We start from the raw sequence: 22958 nt of genomic DNA, 5'->3' as shown, positions 1-22958 counted from the left end.
CTGCCCCCCTCCTTCTCCCTCCACATCCACCGGGCGGACCTCTCTCTCTGCCCGGCAGACTCTGCTGCTGCACCCGGTGAAAAAAAAACCCAACAACCACTGGTGCTCAGGAGAGAGATTGAAGGATAACCTGCGCTAAACTTGAGCTTTTCTAAAGGAATAATTATTTTAAAGTAGTAATTATGTCAGAGCAGTGTTTTGGGGCCGGGCTCACCTCTGTGTGAAGTGGTACAGTCCCGTTAGTCGCAGCAGTCCGGAGCCCTGTGAGCAGACGACGAGAGAGGCAACATGCGGATAAAGTGCACTTTATTGTGAAAACGGACTGTATAATGAACTTTTACCTGCTGGCTATTTTGCTGGGAGCATTTGGTGAGTCTAATTCTCTTCACTTGAACGTGTATGTTTTGCTTAAATGTGTTATATTTACGACAATGGCGCAACAGGTTGATCCCAGTGATTATACAGGCAGCGTATAGAAAACGCAGCTGAGACATACTTCTGTTTGAGCCTTCACATCGAGCAAAAATAGGGTTTCTACACATTTTTAAGACACTTATTACAAAAGAATGAACTTATAGGTGCGTGGTATTCCATTTTGGGTTTATTCTTCACAAAACAGGCTTCATGTGTCGCTTAATAGCTTTACTAAGACCTATCTTTCTTTCATTCGGCAAGTGTAGTTCACAAAAGTACAACTGTGCGTTTTGCAAAACAATAATTATCATGAGAGCAGTACTTCAGGGGTAGCTACAATAAAACCAATAGCATAAAGCTGACGAGACTAATCTTTTCATCAAGGGACAACAACAAAAATAACTGGCTTGATATTCAATCAAGACTTTAGTTTTAATTTTCCAAGAACACATCTTGTACATTCTCTGGTTTAAGATTGAAGCAGTTATAGGCCTGATACATTTAATATGTCCAAATTAAGACAGGAAATAAAACCTATTTAAATACATGATCTCACTGATGGTAAAGGAAATAACAAAAGGCCATTTTCACTAGCACTTTATAGTCAAAATGTTCATTTAGTCAGGATTATAACTCTGAGATTTATCAAAACTGAAAGTAAATGGCTGTCACAGTATTCAATAATAGCAACACTACCAGTTATGCATTAACAACAACATTTTGTGACTAAACAGTGCACATCAGGACTCCAGGGTGTTGGTAAAATACCTGTGGTCTTTGAGCGATGCACTCCCAACAGAAAAGTCCCCCCTCCTATCTCAAAGTGTGTGTGCTTTTTAAAATTGCATTGAAATCTTTATCAGAAACAGACACCATATTCAGTCCTATCAGAGTTACATTTTTGTTGGGCCACTGTTGAGTCAATGTGAAGGAATGTAGGGCACAGTAAAAGCAGGAAATGTGACAGCTCTGGAGAGGAAAAGAAGTGAGGCTGCGTCAGGAAACATGCAGCGTCCTGCAGCTGAGCTTTGACCTGGACAACAGCAGTGACCACACATTATTTTAATACAAGACAGAGTAATCTAACAGTGAGGCCTGTATGCAGGTGGAGGAGGTGACTGTGTCCTCTGTGCAACTTGTTCATTAAAATACAGTGAGTCACACCTGATGCAGACTCCATATGAACAATAGTAACAGTCACTTTCAACATGCTGATAGTTTCTTTAGTTTGTTTGTTTGTCCTCACCCCAAACTGAGGACATTCATGGGGGAACCGTTTGGTTTAAATCGATTGGTCTGTTTCCAACCAGCTGGATGAAGGCAGATGCGCTCATTGGTTAGGGGGTTTGTGACCTCCTCCCCCCCTGCTCAGCTCCTCAAGTTGGACAGAGGAGGGGGGCTTTGGCACAGCCCTACAATGGACTGGTCCATGAAAAAAAGGAAACAAAGGGATAACCAGGGCTCCATCGTGGGAGGAATTCAGGAGCTCTATCGCCCCTCCTCTTTTGTTTGTCCTGTAAAAGTCAGTGGATATAAACACCACAATCATTACACTTAAAATGTTTCAGATGCGTAACTTATCAGAGGATTAGGAAGAAACTGATGATGCTAATCTGACTTAAGCAACCCTGTCATTGAAATTGTTGCATAATTAAGCACAAACATTTGTTTTTTAAAGCAAAAATGAAATTTTTTCTCAGGATTCATCATTTCAGATATTACAATTTACTGCTTTTTTGTGTTATATTATTTAAAATAATGTCTAGTACCTTCATATAATTATTAATTAGATAATTTTAGTAAGAATTCTAGCACATATATGAAAGATTCCTTGGTTTAAGGCTGTACGATTTGTAGATTTTGCTTTCTTGGTTGTCATTTTCATGGCAGATTTAACTTATTTTATTTTGAAGCTCTGTATTAAGTAAAAAAGTATTTTTTGAATGATTTATAGACCCCAAAATAATCAGGAATAAGACTGTCAGATTGATCAAAAAATAAAATTGAACTGAAAGTGCAGTCCCACTACTTAAAGCTCCTGTGAGGAGTTTTAACATCGATATGAAACTGACCGAAATTAACAGTACTGTGTCTTAATGACCTACAAAAGTAAATAAGACCATTAACAATAAAATTGACAATGTCTGTACTGTCAACTTTAATGCCTGAAACTGCTGCAAGGGGGTAGGAGTCAGACCAGATGATCTATGGCACTAGCTTAAAACATATGATGCTTTTTTTGTCAGAACACGCTACCTAGATATGTACAGAATAAGATCAGCAAAGACATATGAAGTACTATTTTGTCTATTTTTGGGCTCCAGAATTGACACACACTAAAAGTTCTTCACAGGAACTTTAATGTTTATTATAAATGAATAAACGCTGTAGTCCTAAAGGTGGCCTAGAAACAAGTACACTGGTGCTCACAGAAGGAAACAAGGAAATATCTTAGATAAAAATTATAAACGCTGCTCGGGAAAACCACGCTGCAGGCTTTTGTTTTGATTTCCTGTCTTCTGGGAAATGTTTAGAGGGAGTTCCTGCCCCACCTCGACTTAATATGACTCGCAGAAAGCACCCACGACTATATCTGCAGACTCCATCCCCTCCCTGTGTGATGACAACCCCCTGCCTCTCCACAGGCCTCCCCCACATACACACCGCATTACACTTACACACACAGGAATTTGACCTCCCTGACCCTGGCACAGAGTAGCAGAGGAGCCCCCTACACACAACATTTCTCTGTTCCTTTTTCCAATATGATGCTGAATGTCTCCCAGGTGTAGTCCTCCTCGGTAAAGACAAAGAGGAGGCACAGCTGTTCCTTCAGTGATCAAGATCTGCATCCTTTTCCTGTTATTTCACTGCTTTTAACTGCATCCAGGAGACATTGTGTTTGGTTTAGTCAGCTGAAACTAATGTAGGTATTAGCAACACTCCTCTGAAAGTTTGTCCCACATATTTGTCTCAATTAAGAGTCTGAAAAATGTGTCAATGTTTTTTCCAATCCTAAATCTCATTCTTGTTTCTTGTCTCTGTTCATTTTGTACATCAGTGTGTGTGTCTGATGGCGTGCATGTCACAGTGCGGGAGAAGCAGCGCATGGGGATGCTCTTCCAGTCTGTTGTCCTCCCCTGTCAGTACCAGACGGCCTCCTCTCAGACCCCGGTGGTCCAGTGGTGGTACAAGTCCTACTGTCGAGACCGTACCCGAGAGTCCTTCACCCTGCCGGAGAGTCTCGCCGTCCAGGCCTCGGAGTTGGGAGCCTCATCCCACCTGGAGTGCTCGGACAGCGGGCGCACCGTCCGGGTTGTAGCATCAGCGCAGGGAGCCTCCATGACGCTGGCTGAGCACTACAAAGGCAGAGACATCGCCATCATAAACAGTAAGGTCATGTTTTTTTTACTGTGAAGGAGGAAGAGTCACTGCAACTGTTTAACCACTGCACCGCTGCTGCTTTGTGTTTCCTGTTCTCTAAGTACACCTCCTTTGTCTTTATCTTACAATAGAAGAGAGAAACACACACACACACACACTCACACATGATCCAGGTCCCTGCTCCCCCTCCTATTCATGTATGACTCCCTGTAAAAACCTCAAGTCTTATCAGGACAAAACAGCAGTCCTCTATTCCAAATGCGTCAGTCGAACACACCACAGACAACAATGTTTCCCTGACGTCATCAATAACAGAAAAGTACCGAGTATTTAGTATTTCTGGCTTAATAAAAACTGTGCCGATGATACACGTACAGTTAAAAGCTGAATTATATACGTTTCTGTAACTTCTGTGGTTCCCAGTGTTTTTATTAGCTCTGTGAATCAAAACTTTTGATTTGAAGTTTTGAAAATGAAAGGATTTTTATGGGTAGTTCTTTTAACAGTTGTTAAAAAAAAATAAAAAAAATTCCGTACTTACTTTTGTGCATTGCCTTTACACTGCTTGGCAGTACCTGCACCCAAATTGACTTGAAGCACTTTGTTACTCTTACTGATCTTGTTTCCTCTTGTCTAGATCTTTGCTTGTGTTGTTCTTGTTCTCGTATGTACGTCGCTTTGGATAAAAGTGTCTGCTAAATGACATTGTAACATTGCAACATTACATTTCAACAAACTTTTGATATGTGACACACATGGCAGCCTCTGTTTGCAAATTAAAAATAACGTTATGGGGATCGTTGCTTTTTATTTAAGTGTAGTTGGACGTAGTCTCTGTGATGTCATACCTTCTGTTTCTGAAGTGGAGTTTTGAAACCTAGCATCAGCGTCTGCCATATTGAAAATGCTGACTCAACCTAACTTTGGTTGACCTAGTATGAGGCAAAGAGTTAGAAATGAGGTTGTCCTTTCAATCAAGTTAGCTGTGACCCTAATTATACAAAACTCATAATCTTAACATCTTTGAAACTGCTGAGTTATAAAAAAAAATCCCTCTCTGTACAGTGTGTGCCGATAGAGAAATTAGCTAATCAGAACAAAATTGTTCTTTGTACCAGGCTGTAAAGATCATCTTTTTTTAATTGGTGTGTATGTGGTTTCTGGTACTTTTGGAGCCAGCCTCATGTGGACACTAGAGGAACTGCAGTTTTTAGCACTTCCGCATTGGCATGATTTCTCACAGCTGGAGGTCGCCGCTTGGTTAGCACAGAAGTGTCACTCACTCACTTTAATGAGTCTCATTGGGTGCATTTCAACACAGAGTTCTGGGATCTTTTAGGGTCTTTTTTTTTGACCCAGCCATAAATGATCATTTGAATGGTTTTGCTTGCAGCCAACTACTGCAAGCACCCTTGGATTTGGTGTATCATGGTTTTTTTTTGCATACTACCACAGCAGCTGCAACCCAGACAGTACGTGGTGAATTCAACCAGTGTTTTTAAACTGACATTGCCCAATATTTTTTTTCTCTACACATTTTGGAATGATTTCAACTATTTATAAAACTGTGTTACTGCAAAAATCATGTTATAGGAGGAGAAGTTTGCAAGTGGCGGTATTTTACTGAAGTGAATGCTTCAGTCACATCAAAACAATGGCTGTTTATTCTAGCAGTACGTACTGATTTGGGCAATATTCAGTATGTAGTATGTAGTATGTGAACAAGGGCAAAATCTGCAGTATGCCAAAACTGATCTACTGATTCGGGAAAATTTCACAGTATGCATCGGACCAGTCTGCCTCGCGTACTGTTTCCCATAATGCACAGCGCTCCTTCTGCTTTTTCTTTTTCCTTCTTATTTTGACGGGGGAACTCAGTTTTTAGGTGCTGTGAAAATTATAAAATTCCATATAAACCACTTCTTAACTTTTTAGATCATTAGTGGATGCTAAAGAAGCAGTTTCTCTATCAGCTTGGCCGTTGTTTACTTCCACTCTCCGAAACCGGAAATTCAGTGACGTCTGGCCCAGAATACTGCAACACAGATCGAACAGAACAGTCACACTACATACTAAATTCAAACGCAGTATGTAGTAGGCAGTACCTACTGCCTACTACATTAGTATTAGTAGGTAGTATGTAGCAGGTCGTTTCGAAAACAGCCAGCATGTCATATATTATGTTTCCTATTGAAATAAGTACTGGAAAGGGTTCTGGGACATGCTCTATTACTTCAGGGATAACTGTATGAAAAACTCCACACAAACAAGGGCTCCTATATAAAGTCAGAAACAGCATCATTAAAGTGAGTTTTTTTTGTCAGGATCGATCAATCTAAATTCATATACTCGTCTTTGTGAGCATCATGTTTCATTTGACCTCTCACCTCTTGCAGCACAAACAGCCTTGTTTCCTCTCTCTGTGCAGAAGCAGACCTGCGCATCGGGGAGCTTCAGTGGGGCGACAGTGGAGTGTATTTCTGCAAAGTCGTCATTGCTGATGATCTGGAGGGGAAGAATGAAGCCCAGCTGGAGTTACTGGTACTCGGTATGCCTTCACTTCATATTTCTCACAACATGATGTAAAAAAAAAACCTTTGTTGGGGCTCAATGAAGCATCTTTCTATATGATGTAAAAGTTTCAGAAAGAGGCTCTTTGTCTCAGCCCCCTTAGGTGTTTTTAAGACAGCTTCCATGGAAACAGCCATATGGTGTTTGCCTCTTTGACTACAAAACTAACAGCTGACTTTTTATTAACATTCATTTAGCTGGACTGTGATTGGAGTAGATTAAAAAGTGATGACATGTTCAGCTGCACAGGTTTTGTTTGTTTTATTTGGTGTCTCCATCTCCTGTACAGGAAACATTATTTTCATTTGGCACGAGGAGCTGTGGAAGCTTTTGTTACAGCTCCTTGAGCCGTTAGCATGGCAACCCAGAGGAGGCCAGGGTATGTTAAGGGTTGCTGCTGGTGTAGACAAGAAAAGAGGATAGTTAAAAAAAAGTAGAAAGACAAGATCAAGGCTGAAGTTGCACAACAACATGATCCGAATGTCAACCCAAAATGGTTTCTTCCTTTAAGTTTGGATAAAACCCCGATCTAATTGTAGTGTCAAAGTCTGCTCACTCAGCCCTCCTCTGTTGAGCGCTAATCTGATTATAGTCAGCTCACAGGACAGAGGAGGGGGGCTTAAACCTATCAGAAAAACAAGGCTGAGCTGAGTTTTAGAGCTAGATTATTTACAATGAAGAAATTGGGATCTGGTTTATGTATTTAGTGCCAGGTTTGTGTTTTTAATGTGTTTAGTGCCAGATTCGTCTCTTGCCTTCATATGCTTCCAGTTTCACTCAACAAATTTGTTAAAAATTTGCATTTTGGATCGTTAACTTCCTTCATTTCTGGCCAAAAACTAGTTTAACCCTCAAAGACCAAGACAGCCACCGGTGGCTACTTGTTCTTAAATGTTTGATAACTTTCTGAACCGCTCATCCTATCAACAAGCTTTAAAGCGGACATTCTCAGCTTCCCATTGATACCACATTTGTCCAATTCAGCATATTCAAAATAAATTCAGGAGAGTCTGGCACCCCAAAAGATGGTCTAGGTCTTTAAGGGTTAAAACATTTTTAAAACTCTCCAATTTTGTGGTTGAGTATCAAGCTACTGACAGCAGTTGATTAGCTTAGCTTAGCATGGCAATTGGGACTGAAAAAAGGTAGATTTTCTTTTCTTAATGCTGCTGTTGGTAGTCACAGAGTAAACATCTGTTCAGAGAGAGGGAGTTCGAATGTCACCACTATCCCTCTCAAACAGATTTCCTCTTAGCCCCCCAACACAGATCGGCGTGTGCAGTCATGATAGTGCCGGACTCATAACCAATCGGAGGGACGTAGAAGGGGCCGCCCCTTAACCAATCAGGACAGAGGATTGGAGATAAACTGATTGGTCAGTCATAACGGGACGAGGGGAATAACAAGATTGCTTGATACAAAGGCATTGGAAAACGCAGAGATTTCGTAATAATCTCAAATTACTCCACTTGCCGATGGGTACCAATGGGTATTATGAGCTTTTCTCCAAACCCAGCAGAAAAAAAGTCACATTTTTTACACCATTCCTACCAACAGCAGCTTAAAGCCTACGGTTGAACATTTTATAGCAGTTTTCTACCCTAAATAGTCTGCACATAACCTCTAGAGAAAAAAATGATTTGAATCTTATAACCTTTCATAAACAATCTTCACATCATGCCTACAGCTTTATATGGACTGTACAGAAAAGAGGACTCTTCTCACTAACACCCACAAGAATGCCATTCCTTTAAATTTTTGAGTGTTTCTTACACAGTAAGCTATAATGTTTCTTTTCTCACCATCCTCCTTATCTCTGATGTCATTTTTCTTTTTGGTAAATTTTTCTGTTGCACGTTCACTCCCTTCCCTTCCAGCTCCCTTTTGTATTGCAAAATCTTCTCATGCACTCCTCCAGCACTTTTCCTGCATCTCTCACTGCCTCCCACCCTCTCAGGGCTGCATAACTCCTTGGCTCTCTCAGGTTACTCAGTGTTACTGAGCTTCATGGTATGTAGATGAGTGTGCCAGGTCAGGGAACCAAGATTACTTTTTATCAGGTGGGGAGGCTACACTGTGTGTGTGTTTTTTCCCCCTCCACAGTAACAGTCTACTCAGCAGTCTGTGGAGCCGGTGGGTGTTTAGTCTATCCCTGCAGACAGATCAGTGACTCTTTACTGTAATTATAGTCCTTACACCTCACTCAAAGTCTGACGAAAACATGACCACCTGCAGTGGTTTCTTAGTCATATCACACCTGTCACAGTCATATTGGCCTTCAGTATTTTACAGTGAAGTTGCAAACAACCAGGATATTTAGTCTCTCTCTTTTTGAACTGTTGTACATAAAGCACAAAAGACTCACTGTTTCACCACCATGCAGTGTGAATGACCTTTTCATCATGAGTTCCCATGGTAAATATTTGCCCCAGAATTGTTATGTGCCCCAGTTTCCAAAAAGCCCCCCTCTTTTCCTTATACATGTTGCCTGGTTGGGGACATGGGGTCAGTAGTTGTCAGTTGTAACAGACTTGAAATGTGGTACAGTTGGCCTCCTGCTAAAATTAGATTCAAAGCAAAGAGTGTTATGAACTTTGACCCCCTAAGATGACTTATGTCCATGTTCATGAATGAGTATTTTTGTTTGCACTTCTTTGAAACTCGATGAGATCATTTTTAAGCAGCACGAACTCTGAACATCAAAACGTATCAGTGTGATTCATGTGTGAACAAAAGTCTACACACAAGCTGGCAGCTCTTTAACCCTCCTGTTATGTTATGTTATGTTAAAAGTATTCTTTTGGTATGAAACGTCTTTACTTGGCTTAATAGGTGAAATCAACATATAAAATTAAAATGGTTCATTTCACATTTTAGGCATTACATGCCTTCCAAACCAGCTAAAAGCATCATAGAAATCTGGGCAGCATGTGACAGAAGAGGTGTCTCATGTTAATTTATAAACATCACAATTTATAAAAATCAAAATCAAAAAAAAAAAAAATCCATGTCATGTAAAACTATTGTATTTATATTTAAGTCTTTCCCATGTACATTTAAAAATGTTTTAATGTGAATTTTCATTCAAAACAAGTGAGATATCCTTATTGAACCATGATCTGTGAGAATGAATGAACACCATTGCACCAAATATTGATTTAAACGGTTAGTAAAGGAGTTAATAATGAAAAAATGTTTATTGGGATTTTTTGGGGTTCTGACATTTTTTGATAATTAATGGTGCTTGTTGTTGCTACTGTTAGCACTTCCACTCCTCAATAGTGACTGTAAAGCTTGTTTTGAAAATGCTCTGTATCCTTCATATTTGCTTTCATTCAATGGCATTTACAGTTGTGCTTATTAGTTTACATACCCTGGCAGAATTTATGATTTCTTGGGCAGTTTCTTTTGTCATTATGATATATAAAGAGTAAACACAGTTGTTTGACAATAAATGGCTTCACCCAACCACTAACCATGAGTGAAAAAAAAGTTTTTCTCTTATCATTCCAATTGCCAAAAAAATCACAAATCCTACCAGGGTATGTAAACTTATGAGAACAACTTAAATTATGGTTAGTTTTTTCTCCATATGGACCGTCCGGCATTGTTGTTTTTGTTAATATTAGAAGTCCCGCCCCTTCTCGATTCTGACTGGTTGGTGATAAAGAAGTGACCAAAGTCAGCCGACACTGAGGGCATGTTTGCGCTGAGTATCCTGAGCACCAAAAACACTGAAGTGCATTGGGTTGGAACAGAAAGTAGGTGCTGCCAGTGCTAAAAAAGGGGGTTAGTGGACAGTCTTTAAATCATTAAGATTCATCCTCTGAGGAACATTAATGTCACCAAATAAGGCTATTATTAAACTATTTATGGCAGATCCATCCTTGGATCCTCCTTTATCATTATGACATCATGTGAGATGATAGATTTCTATATCTAAAAACATGCAGCTTAAACTCTAATTATGACTGAGTAAAATGTTCTTCCTTTCAGCTGCTCAATCAGTGCATGACTATTAAATATTCACTCTGCTACCAGGTTCTCTAATTTGCCTGACCTTTGACCTTTGACCTTTGGGCTCTCGCTTCTTGCTTCCTCTGCCGGCCTTCACCTGTGCTCTCCCTCTCTCTGCAGGCCGGACAGGTCAGCCGGACGATATCCTACCTGAGTTTGATGTGGAGATAATGCCAGGTATGGCTCCTCACCTGCACTCTGTCTCACTGCCTGGCATCTTCTGGCTTCTTCACATTTTATTCTCACAAACCAATCAAACCTCTCTTCTACTAACAATCATCCTCTATGCATACAAGCTGGTGTTTGACAAAAACATAAAACAACATAAAGATACTGAAGCTTCTAAGAAAACAAAAAAACCCACTTTTAGTTCTTCCCTCTGCTCTATTTCAATTCTCCCAGGGATATAAAGTACTGTATGTTGCTACAGTAAATAGTTTTGAGTGGATTTTCGTCTTTGGCACACCCTGAGGAAGTTTGTCATTAGGGTTTGGTTGCTTTAGAGATGTGATGAGGGATAAGAGTCTCTTTGGTTCCCAAGAGTTTGTCTGAAGTGTCCGTTTTTTAGACCTCTGTTCTTTGGAGGCATCATTTAGAGAAAAATAGGAACACACCAATAGTTTTACAATGATATGAGTCTTTCCTTTCCTTAATTTAGCCTTCGTTTTCAACAATTATTACAACACTGCGATCACTAAGGTAGCTGCTGGGATATGAGAACACAGCAGCCAAGAAATACAAAAGATGACCAGCTAAAACTGCTTATCTAGATAAGCTTTTTTTAGACATGATATCACATTCTTTTTTGGATGTCTCTGAGTTTCACCCCTCAGTCGTTATCTCAAAGAAGCTTTACTGTTTGAGTGATGATGAACATTAGAAAGAATTCCGGCAGTAAAATCCCTGATTCATCCTTTGAGTATCCCATAAATGGTTGGAGAGTTTGCGGTAAGTGCAGCCTTACCTGCTGAGCTTACCTGTAACTTGTAATTTTCTTATAATCTTTTTAACAGTTGTAGAAGAGAGTTTTTATTTATTTACTTTTTGTGTTTGTTTTTCTTGGTGCATATTTCTGGTTTCCATTTATCATTCATAAATCTGCGACATGCTAAATTTAAATATCTATCTGTTTTGTTCTCATAGAAACAGAGCATTGCCATGTGAGATGTAAGATGAAAAAGTACCAATAGTTTAGTCTTTTATGATTTCTACACCTGCACATGCTACAAACACTTAACATTTGTCAATATAATTGTTAATAATAGTGATCTTAGAAAGCTTCACGGCTTCATGGCTCTTCCTTGGCACATTCAACACCTTTCATACATGATCATTAAAATAGGGCCGGCAGTGTTTCCTAATTGTGCCAACAAACAGACAGTGATATTATAACCTCGTTACCCTATGTGATAAATAATTCTGATTTTATTTATTTTTTACTTTTTTTTTCTGAGGGTTTTTTTTTCAGAACATACATGGTTACATACATACGTACACACTTACACATATACTTACATACACACAAGAACACAAACACATGAGGTCATGGCTTGGTCTGTACTAGAAATCATACATTTTGATGTGATACAACACAAAAAGCATACTTGGTCAAACATATTTACAATTAATTATTTTCCCTGGCTAAATAAATACACCATTTCTCCCATCGTTTTTCCCCCAGTTCTTTTTGGAGCCGTATAGAATAATTCTGATTTGAACAACATTTTTTTCCTCAAAATTATTTTTATTGATTTTCACAAATATAAAACTTGTACACAGAAAACTGCACAATAAGATAAGCTGGATCTATCATTAACCCATTCCTTGGAACCCAACATTCCCAATGTCCAGATAAGAGCTCCATACTGCATGAGTTTAGTCATGCAGTAAGCAACGTTCAAGTGCTTGAAGTCAGGTTATCTTTTATTCTCAAGGATCACAGTGGTACTAGAAAAAAAAAAACTTGCATTACTACTAAATAGGTGGGAAACCATAACATTTAAAAAATATATATATTTACAAAGACAATAGTGATAGAGGTATCCATGGTGACAATAAAGATCAGTAAGAACCAATAAACGTTATGCCTGAAATTATAAACAGAAACACTGTTAAGTTAAACAGTGTAGGAGGTTGTTTATTAAACTGACTGAAGTTGCTGAAAGTGTTCAATAAAAGGTCCCCACACTTGAATACACTTTTTACTGCAGCCTGTGACTGAATAGCAGATTATTTCAAGGTCTAAGCATGACATGATGTCCCTCAGCCACTGACTGTGGGTAGGCGGGGTGGCATCCCTCCGATTTTGAACAATATTTGATGATTAAAGCTGCTGTTGGTAGTTGTGATATAAACACAAGTTTGGAGAGAGATTTTAAATGTCAACACTACCCCTCCCCACCAGATTTCCTCTCACTCACCTTTCCCTCCCCTCTCTGCTCCCGTAACCCCACCCACAAAAGATTGTTGTGCACGTTTCTAGGAAGAAGTGGCTTCCCAGCCAATCAGGGCGACAGAGGGTCGGGGAGTAGCTCTGATTGGTCCGTGATAACGGGAAAGATTGGAATAATAACGTTGCTTGATACAAAGGCATTGGAAAACACAGATATCACACTATAATCTCAAATTACCTCACTTACAGATGAGTACCGATGTGTATTATGACCTTTTCTCCAAACCCAGCTGAAAAAAAGTTACGTTTTTTACACCATTCCTACCAACAGCAGCTTTAATTGTTGCATTCAATTTTTTATATACAGCTGTTAGATAAAGTCAACTGTAGTCTGCACATTTTAACTAAAGGGGGTTAATGTGATTAGTTATTTTCTTGTAGTCTTTTGATGTATGATACATTATACATGAAGCAGATTTAAGGACCAAACATGTGACATTAAGAAATCTAATGTAACATCCAAGAAATAAAAGTATCACTGATGGATCTTCCAATACTTAATCACTTGTAGCCTCAAAGTGAATAATACCATGCTCTCAAGACAAATGGAGAATATAATGTATATGTGTGTGTGTGTGTGTGTTCGTATGTACATGCAGAGTGGGCGTTTGTTGGATCTGTAGTCCTCGGCAGTGTGCTGCTCCTGCTGCTGTTAGGGATCTGCTGGTGCCAGTGTTGTCCTCACTCCTGCTGCTGCTACGTCAGCTGCTGCTGCTGTCCCGAAACCTGCTGCTGTCCCCGACACTGTGAGAAATACAACACAACAACAACATGAACAAATCTGTTTGTTTAATATAAACTCCATGTGTCTCTCAGTATCACACTGTATGAGGTATTTTTTTTTGTTTTTCTTGTTCTTATGCACAGTATATGAGGCAGGGAAGATGGCAAAGAGAGGACTGCCTGCTCCAGTTCCTGTGTATCCGTACTACATTCCTGGTGTCCCGTCCGTGGTTCCTCTTGCTCCCTCGTCCCATGTGGAGACAAAAGTTGCTTCTTTACCCTCAGTGGAGAATAACCTGGCTGGAGGTGAGATCCCACGTAACAGTTAAAGAGATACTCAAGATTTTTTTAGCAGCTTATTTTATTCTATGTACAGGCCCTGGGAGACAAGTGAGGAAAAACATGGCAGTACATTTTCTAAGCCCTTTTCTCTTATGTTTTTGTATTCAAAAAACAGGCTGCTAAAGTTTTTTTTTTATCTGTAAAAAGGGTGACTAAAATGAAACAGGTGAAAAAAATATTTTTCCTCCTGAGAAAAGGTGGAGAAAAAAAGTTTTGGCAGGTTTGTGTTGTAATACTCATTTCAGCCACAGGGGGCTGAAGTACACAGATTCCTCATGTACTGAAAAGGACTAAAAGCAGAAAGAAAGAAGAAGATTTTTGGCACTCCCACATATTTTTAGTGCTTGTGTACACTTTCTTTGATCTATAGAAGCTGAAGTGCACTAATACATTACCCCTTGTCCTAATTAGGCCTAAAAATGTATGTTCACTGCTACTTAGTATTGTCATTAATCCTCTTTAGAATAGGAGTATGGCGACACTTCAGCTTGTTAGTATCATGACTCCTACCCTGAAAAAAATATCTCACATGCCATTTTTTCTCCACCAGTTTCAAACTCTTTAGTCAAAGTGTTACAACAGAACTACTTTGAGAATGATCCTGAGGAAGACTTTTATTTTCACCTGTTTTCATGGATTAAAAAACCACTCTTCGCAGCCAAACACAGTTAAAAATGATAATTTTACTATTTTTCTGTTGCAAAAACTTGTGTTTTCACCTTTTTTCTTACACAGGAGAGAACATTTTAATCAAACTCAAACTTACTTTCTTGTCCAAAGATCAGTACAACATCACAGAAACTGACTTGACTAACGCTCATTCCATTTATCATCCCTCATGCTCACATCTCAGAGTATTAGCATCATGCATGTTTATCATCTGATACTAATCTTAACTGTTTTGGGGTCTGGTTGTTAGTGTTTGCCTTGTAAAGGATTTCTTATGTGTTTGTCCTGCATGCAGGGGTGGGTTCAGGGTTCAAAGGTGACCAAGGGTTGGCAGGGACCACCCTGGAAATTTGATTGGCCACCTTTGTTGCCATCCAAAAATTCTGAACTATGATTGGCTTTTTGCCATGTCGGAAGCAGGAATTATGTTGAATTCAGCTTTTCGGGGTATGTTGCAACAGGCTGCTTTTAGCTTAGTTGTATTTCAGTGTTGCACATTTTCTTTTGTTACCACTTTAAATGGTGACTTTTGATAAACATCTTCTTCAAGGATCTATAAGGACTTGATCATGTCAAATGTAAATGTTGCCATTCTTTTAGGTTACTTTTGAAAGTAAAAAAAAAGAGGCATCAGTATCAATTTGAATCTGCTTCACAACCAGTTAGAAACTACTCACTGGGGCTTTAAAGTATACATGAGTGTAGGCAGAAAGAGTAAATTAATGCTAATCACTGTGTGTGTTCACACATACTTTCATGCCACCTCTGCAAAAAACAGTGCTCCAGTTGGGCCACTCATGAAAGTCTGGACACACTTCCTGCTTGCATGGTCATGTCCTTGTTTGTCTTTGTGTCCATTTGTGCTTTTATGTGTGTGTGTGTCCACATCCACAGTGCGCAGTGGTTATCGTCTCAAAGCCAGTCCCAGCCAGCCCTCAATGAAAGTTCTGTACTACATAGAGAAGGAGCTGGCTCAGCTTCCCTCTGTCAAGATGGCTGCTCTCCAACGTAAGCCTGTGCAGATTAGGGCAGTTAGATATTGTGATCTGTGTGGCTGTCTGTTCGTTCATGTGTTTGTTTTTTTATATGCATGCATGTTTTTTTGTAAATTAACAAGTGTTAGTTTCCATCTAACCCCTGCATCCATTCATAACTACTAACACATCACAGAGTAAAAGGTTACTCAGTTCTCGGTAGAAATAAGGGGCTTCTTGCCTTTTGGTTCTTATATGGAAAAAGTACATTTCTTTCAATACATGACACTGAAGTTTAAGTAAATATTACTCAAAGTGAAGTCAACAAAACATTTGTTAGGGGTGATTTTCAGCAGTGGATTAACAGCTATATGGAATAAGAGAAACATGTCACATCGTGTTAAAAAACATGGATGGAGGACCCAAAATGTAGACCTAAATAAAAGGGCTTGATAAACAAAAAAACAACTTTTAATCGAAGTCCAGAATTCAACTGAAAAAATCCACAAGGCGAGAGCACCAGAAAGAACACTGGTGAATGCAGGGGATGAAACTCATGTAAGACTCAATGAACTGATGAAGAGAGGTGAACAAGGGGCCCAATCTCAATGTCTTCCCTAAGCCCTGAGCCCTTCTTGACTTAATTGACATCAGCTGTAAAGTGATTGAGGGCAGTAGGCTGTAAGGGCTCAAACTGTAGAACTGGAATGGGACAGCACTTTGAGACTTCTCACGTGACCTGCATGACGTCATGAAACTCACCTAAGCGATATTAGGATTTTTTATTGCACAATTTTTACTTTCCTCAAATTCAAGGTGCTTAAGGGACAACTGACTGCTGTGTGATCCAGGCTCTTACTGCACAGACTGCTTAACCACAACATTTAAAATAGATAAAAAGGCAATATAACCATAAATATATTAATAGGCTATATAACTATAAATATATAGATTATACTGTATACACAGATATGTGAAGATCAATAGATTAAGGCTGTTTTCTATATTTGTACTTACAGGCAAACTTTTTTGCCTGTAAATTTCATTGCAACTTTCATGCTTCTTTTTTACTGTCACACTTTTTTGTATTTCCTGTTATGGTGTTCGTTTACCTTTCCATGCTTCCTGGGACTCCCGTGTTTCACGTCACAATGCTATGAACTATGAGTAATTCCCTTACGCTAAGTCTGCACAAATGCCCATTTACGGAAAGGGGGCATAAAGGGTTCAAAAAGTCAGTGAGGGATCCCTCACACACTTGATGATTTGACAGTGGGACAGCCCTAAGCCCTCACGGACTTAGCGGGAACGCGCCTCAAAGTCAGTGAGTGCTTGAGGGTGGACATTGAGATTGGGCCACAGAGTAATTAACACATGTGACACAAGACACAGGTGAAACTAATCAGTGCAATCAAGCATGAGGGAAGCACACAAGGGCAGGAAGTACAACTAAACCAGACACACAAGTAACATACTACAAAATAAAACAGTAAACACTACATACACAAGAGTACAAGAAGACAATACAACACAAGAAAAGACAACTGAGTTATGCTGGGAAAACAAAAACATGAAGGATTCAAATTGAAATGAAAGAAAATCATGACAAAATTAGGTGTTTAAGGATTTGAAAACACTTACAAAGTGATTGTCAAAGGGCTTTGATGTTGATTGTAGGATCAATACGTCGTTGGTTTTACTCCTTTCTTTGAAATTGGGGGCAGTATGTCAAGAAGATTCTCAAGATTTATCCTTTTAGGACATGAGACATTTTAAAACACCTTCAGTAATTTTTAGTCAGCTGTAATCAGTGCTCTTGGTTACACACTCACACTCGACCTCAACCAGAAAGAAGGTGATTTACTGTTATCATCTTCTTATCCTTAACACCTATAAAGAACTTCTAGCAGACCATATCTCAGTGTTCTCCAGTACGAAACGTCCTTCGATACACTCTAAATGATTTACCCAAATGTACTCCAAATTCATTCAATGAGGGAAATATCAAATGTGCTTTACTAATGTGTCTGTCCAAACAGCCAGTAGCCTCTCAGAGCTAAGCTCTCTGCACGATGGAGGGACAACTGACTTCAGGCACACCTATCAGACAGTCCAGATGAAGGCGCTCCCACCCATCGCAGACCTCGATGACCAGACAGTGATGAGAGCAGCTCCACCTGCACAGAGTCGAAGGCCCAGACGGGACAGATGCAACCACTCAGACGATGAGCTGGACAGAAGGTGTGATCATGGTGTCATTCAGAGGGTGTATGTGTTAGTGGTGATTATGAGGAACTCTTTGACCCATTCAGTGCAACCACAAGAGAGGATGGAGTGTGTTGTTCAGCAGCAAATCCAAGTGCCTATAACGTGATCTCGAAAATCTTATCAACCTCAAACTAAGGCCACAGACAGATGATACAGACAGAATTTCATGCAGGAAAAAATACACACCATAGACCAAGCTAAAATGTCCCATTAAGTGACTGAATGAAATGAGAGGACACCTGACAGACAGCTTGGAGCTCCCACCTGTCACTCAGGGTTACTGCTCCTCTACTAGGTATAACTTTAAGTATTAATTTGATTTAAACGTAGAGTTACAGAAGTTTTATCCCCCTTCCAGTTGTCATGTCCAAGGAAATGAGCAATCCAGCAGAAAACCTTATTTTGTTTAACTATGCTGTAAAGTTGGGCATTTTAACATGGGCCAAATGGGGGGTTGGATCACTTTTGGAGTCACCACCAAGTGGCCACTTCAGGAACTGCAGGTTTTGGTACTCCCCCCGGCTAGCTTTCATTTTTCAGTCCTGGACATGGCAACTTCAAAACACCTTCCTTTCTAACTTTTTCTCCTTGCTGTAGGTGGAACACTCGTTCAGAGCACCTTCAGAGAAAGACTTTGGGCAGACGGGGGCGCACCGGCTCTCTAGATGAGCTGGAGGAATTTGCCCAGTCTTACGGCTCACGTGGTCGTAAGGTTGACCCTCCAGACCGGCTCTATGAGCGGGATTACAGCCCTCCCAGGCGCTTCTACAGAGAGGAAGATAATGGATGGCGCCGTCGCAGCCCGTCACCTCCGCAAAAGAGAAGGGACACATGGGACAGTGACCGGCCCTCTCGACCGCCCCAAAGCAAAGGATATGACAACGCCTACCTCAACAACGTGCTGGAGAGCAAGGCGAGGGGGCGAGCAGGGGACAGAGGTGGCGCTAGACCGGACGAGGACAGTGACACTCCCTCTAAAGGCAGCTCCAGAGGAAAAGGCAGTGATAGTTACTACAGCCGTTCGCCGAGCAACCGTCCAGAGGAGGAGGACGGTTTGCCTCCGTACTCTGAGTGGGAGGCCGAGCGGTACCGAAGGGCCGAACAGAACACAGACCGGTACCGTACAGTAGAACCTCCACGCTCAGAGCGATACAGGACCGTTGAACCAGCCATGAGGCCGTTCTGTTACACTCGCCCCACCCAGGGGGTGTCCCAAACTCTACAAGGGGTGAGAGAGGAGAGAGAGAGGAGTCGAAACATGGTGAGTTACTTGTAGCAGGAAAAAAGACTTCCTCCCTCTGCAGCTCTTCAGGAAAGAGCCTCTTCATTCTGTGAATAGTAACAGGATGAGTCCTTCTTCTAAATGTTGCTTATTGTCGACAAATCCCATGAAAAGTCCAAAATAAGAACAAACTTGAGTGATGTTTGTGTAACCGAAGCCAGACATAGCTGATTCCTCTGTGCTATAGAGTTTTGTTATCATCCCCTAATGTTACAGTGAAATTACTAGGGATGTCCCGATCAGGGTTTTTTGCCCCCAAGTCTGAGTCCGAGTCATTTGATTGTGAGTATCTGCCGATACCGAGTCCCAATCCGATAGTTCTATAATACATTAAAAAATGAAGAAGAGAGAAGAAACAGATCCAGGATGTCCCTTATTTTTTTTTATTTCAGCTTATTTTATCATTTAACACTTATAAACAGGGCACTTCTGTGCGGTAGCTTGAACAATCAAGTAATAACAAATACAAATATAATAGTAAAAATAAAATTCTTCACATTGTAGTTTAGTGCAACAGTATATATTAAATAAAAATGTCTAATGTAATTACGAACAGCAGCTCAACTTAAACTTCTCAAGCTCAACTTCCGATTGAGTCAGAAACCACGTGATCGTATCGGGACATCCCTAGAAATTACTGTAAAAAACCACAAACAGAAAACACATTTCACTTATTAAAATCTTAAGGAGTAATCTCAAAGCAAGTAAGTACTGAGAGAAGTTTTTGGTTTTGGTCTTTTAATGAGATCTGATGGCGATAAAAAATAGAATAATGCCAGCTTTGTGCTTTGATGTTGAAAATGTTTAACAGTATTTTGAACATAATCTGACCGTTTCTTGTGTAATGTACAAAATTTGTGGTCTCAACACTGGATCATCATAATTATGTGCTAGTTCGACTTAATCTGCAATGATTTTCTGTATAATTTGTGATAAATTGCATTTTCTATAACCCCAACCCACGCTGTATAATCTCTGCATATGCTTCTAGCGCTCAGTATCACAAGTGCTTACTCACTCTAAATATGTTAATCTCTCTGGAATCACTTTAACAGTCACGAATACTAACACTGTGCTTGAGCTGCATAATTTCCTCTAAAACACCCGGCTGGACTAACCTAACCACCTGCATGAATTCAAAGTCTCTAACGGTGTATTTCTTTAACAGAGCACTGCACTGAGCAGAGACACTCTCATAGTGTGACAAGGTTTGCCAGCCTCCACCCATTCAGCACTGCCAATCTGCTCACACACACACCGTCCTGTTGCTACACAGGAGAGGCTAACTGTTCTGCCATCAGCCACATGAAGTCTGAAACGTCTGGCTGACAGATCTGCAGCTGAATATGCTGAAATAATGTGCACAGAAAGCATGTGCAATCTTATCTGCTAGTACAGGATGTTTTGCTCATTTGCATGATTCATATTATCTGTGTATTTATATGTAGTCTGCTGATGTTGTGTATGCTGAGTCAGTTTCAGAGTGACTGAACTTACTTAAACCAGTGCCATAATTTACTGTTTATTTTGTAACATCTAACAGGACATACAGTCTTAATGTCTCACTCAGTTTACTGCAACTCAGGTTTACTTTGTATTTTTGTGCTTTTGATACCATTCTTCATGTTCAAACTGTACCTTGACTTTGTTTCAATTGCACTGCTTAAATATTTTTTGAATAATAAAAACTCCATGAAGTCTTCACTGTCGTACGTAGAGGTTGTTTTTTCTACACAGAATAGAGAAAAAAGGAACCAGGCTTCAATCAATCAATAAATCTTTTGTTTTTCGATCTGTAAATAAATATTGATATGGACCTGCATAGAATAACAAAAGCCCAAGATGATATTTTAATCCTCCTGTTATGTTCGTTTCTCTGGAACAGCAATAATGCTCCTGGGTCAATTTGACATATTCAATTATCCAAAAGTGTCAGAACCCCAAAAAATCCCAATACACTTTTTTAATCTAATTTTTAACTTCATTACTAACCATTTAAATCAATATTTAGTCCATTGGTGTTCTGTAATTCTCACAGATCATGGTTCAATGGGGATAACTTATTTGTTTTTCATTAAAATTTATGTTAAAACTTTTTTTAATGTACATAGGAAAGCCCTAAACATAAGTACAATAGTTTTACATGACATAGATTTTTGTTTATTTCATTTTACATTTTTTTTTTTTTTGAAGTGATGTTGATAAATTGACATGACTCCGCTTCTGTCACATGCTGCCCTGATTTTTATGCTGTATTTAGCTTGTTTGGAAGGCATATATTGCCTGAAATAGACTTTTAAAAGGGTCAATTTGACCCGCAACATAACAGGAGGGTTAAAGGTATAGTTTGTAGAAAGGGGAATATGTATTGCTGAGGTCCTGTGATGCATGATAAGTATGATCCTTCCTTTATAAAGTAATCTTTGTTAAAAAGATGTGCATGGTATAAAGTTTGTTCATTCTGTGCTACTGTAGAAATGTTGCAGAGCAAGATGGCGGCCTCCATGGAAGGGGTCCCTCTCCTTATGTAAATATAAAAGACTCATTCTAAGTTGACAAAATACAAAATCCTTTTTAAATAAGTTGATTATACACTCATTGAAATATACTTAAGAATATGATATTACATGTCTGTCTGTTCTGCTCAACACTGCTAAATTCTACACATTGTACCTTTAAGTGTTAGGCAGTCCGGACCCAAAGATATTTAGTTTATTATAACATGACAACAAGAGAAAAGAAAAGAAAAGGTTGTGACCTTTTTTAACCTATTCGGTCAATTTGCTTCTTTTGGGGTTTTACATCTCTTTGAAGATTTTGTGTCATCTTTTGATATATTTGGGTCTCTTTGAAATCACCTTTGTTTTATGTTTGTAACTTTTTGTGCAAGCCTTGAGAAGATTCTTTGTAGTAGTATCATAACTCTTTGGTGTTTTTACAGTACATTGTTGTTTTGTGTCTCTTTGTGGTCATTTTATGATACTTTGAACTAATTTGCAGTCTTAAGACTTTTCTCAGGTAGGGACTTTAAGTATTATCTTTGTGTCTTAAAAAGACAAAGCTGATTATTTGGTAGTTTTATAACACAACCCCCAAATTAAAGCCTTATCATAGACTTTATGTTGGATACTAACTTCAGGTACTGAGAGATGCCAGGTGTGCTTTCCCTTTATACTGTGAAAGACGGAATTTAAAAATCTACATGTCTTAAGTTTCAGAGTGGAGCCAGACACAGATGAGATGGTGAAGCTTTTCTTCCTGCAGTGTTTTTCACAGGATTAAGTAGAGCACTTCAGAGAACTGAGAGCAGCACTTAAACTGAGCTTAGGCGGGTTTGTTTTGTGTCAGCAGTAAAGATCATTGGGGTCCATGTCCAGGATAAGAGATGTAAACATCCCTGCACAAAGAGCCTCAACACCCAACTGATATGACTCATAGTGAAAGTGAACTTTATACTCAGTAGAGTTCAGGAAAACAGTCTTGCCAGTATCTCTGACCTGCTTCTGATTCACCCAGTTTATTGAGACAGGGCTACACTTCTTTAACTTTAACAGCTTAATTTTTCTAGAGTATCTTTTATTCCAAACCAGACTATTACATACAATTTCAGAGGAAGATAAAAAGTATTTGCTGCACTACCATTATTTCGTTTAAAAAAAGTACATGAATATTTTCACAACCCCTCCATTTTAACTTCTGACCATGTCAGATAAAGCTAGCTTAATTTTAAGCAACTTTATAGCTGTAAATGCTCATTAAACATTGATGCATCATTAGGCCTCAACGGTGTCATATAAAGGCAGTGGTGGACAAAGTACACACCTTCATTACTTAAGTGAAAGTGTAGATACTCCATGTCAAA

General features: G+C 39.5%; 1 protein-coding gene across 4 annotated transcripts; it reads left to right on the top strand.

Annotated features, from left to right (window-relative positions):
- The first annotated feature begins 13 nt into the window (after window positions 1-13).
- LOC117820682 (immunoglobulin-like domain-containing receptor 2) lies at window positions 14-20805 on the top strand. 4 transcript variants are annotated; one of them, XM_034694555.1, is made up of 10 exons: window positions 14-369; window positions 3476-3805; window positions 6227-6346; window positions 10507-10563; window positions 13438-13584; window positions 13706-13867; window positions 15467-15580; window positions 17586-17787; window positions 18412-19075; window positions 20265-20805. In XM_034694555.1, exons 1-10 carry the CDS (start codon window positions 330-332, stop codon window positions 20298-20300), a joined length of 1872 nt encoding a protein of 623 aa, XP_034550446.1. In that variant the 5' UTR covers window positions 14-329; the 3' UTR covers window positions 20301-20805. The 4 variants fall into 4 exon arrangements, with proteins under 4 accessions (XP_034550446.1, XP_034550447.1, XP_034550448.1 ...); XM_034694556.1 differs by lacking the exon at window positions 10507-10563; XM_034694557.1 differs by lacking the exon at window positions 15467-15580.
- The last annotated feature ends 2153 nt before the right edge of the window (window positions 20806-22958 follow it).

The sequence above is a fragment of the Notolabrus celidotus genome, chromosome 10 (genome assembly GCF_009762535.1).
Source record: "Notolabrus celidotus isolate fNotCel1 chromosome 10, fNotCel1.pri, whole genome shotgun sequence".
Lineage (NCBI taxonomy): Eukaryota > Metazoa > Chordata > Actinopteri > Labriformes > Labridae > Notolabrus > Notolabrus celidotus.
This window is presented reverse-complemented; position numbering and strand designations above follow the sequence as displayed.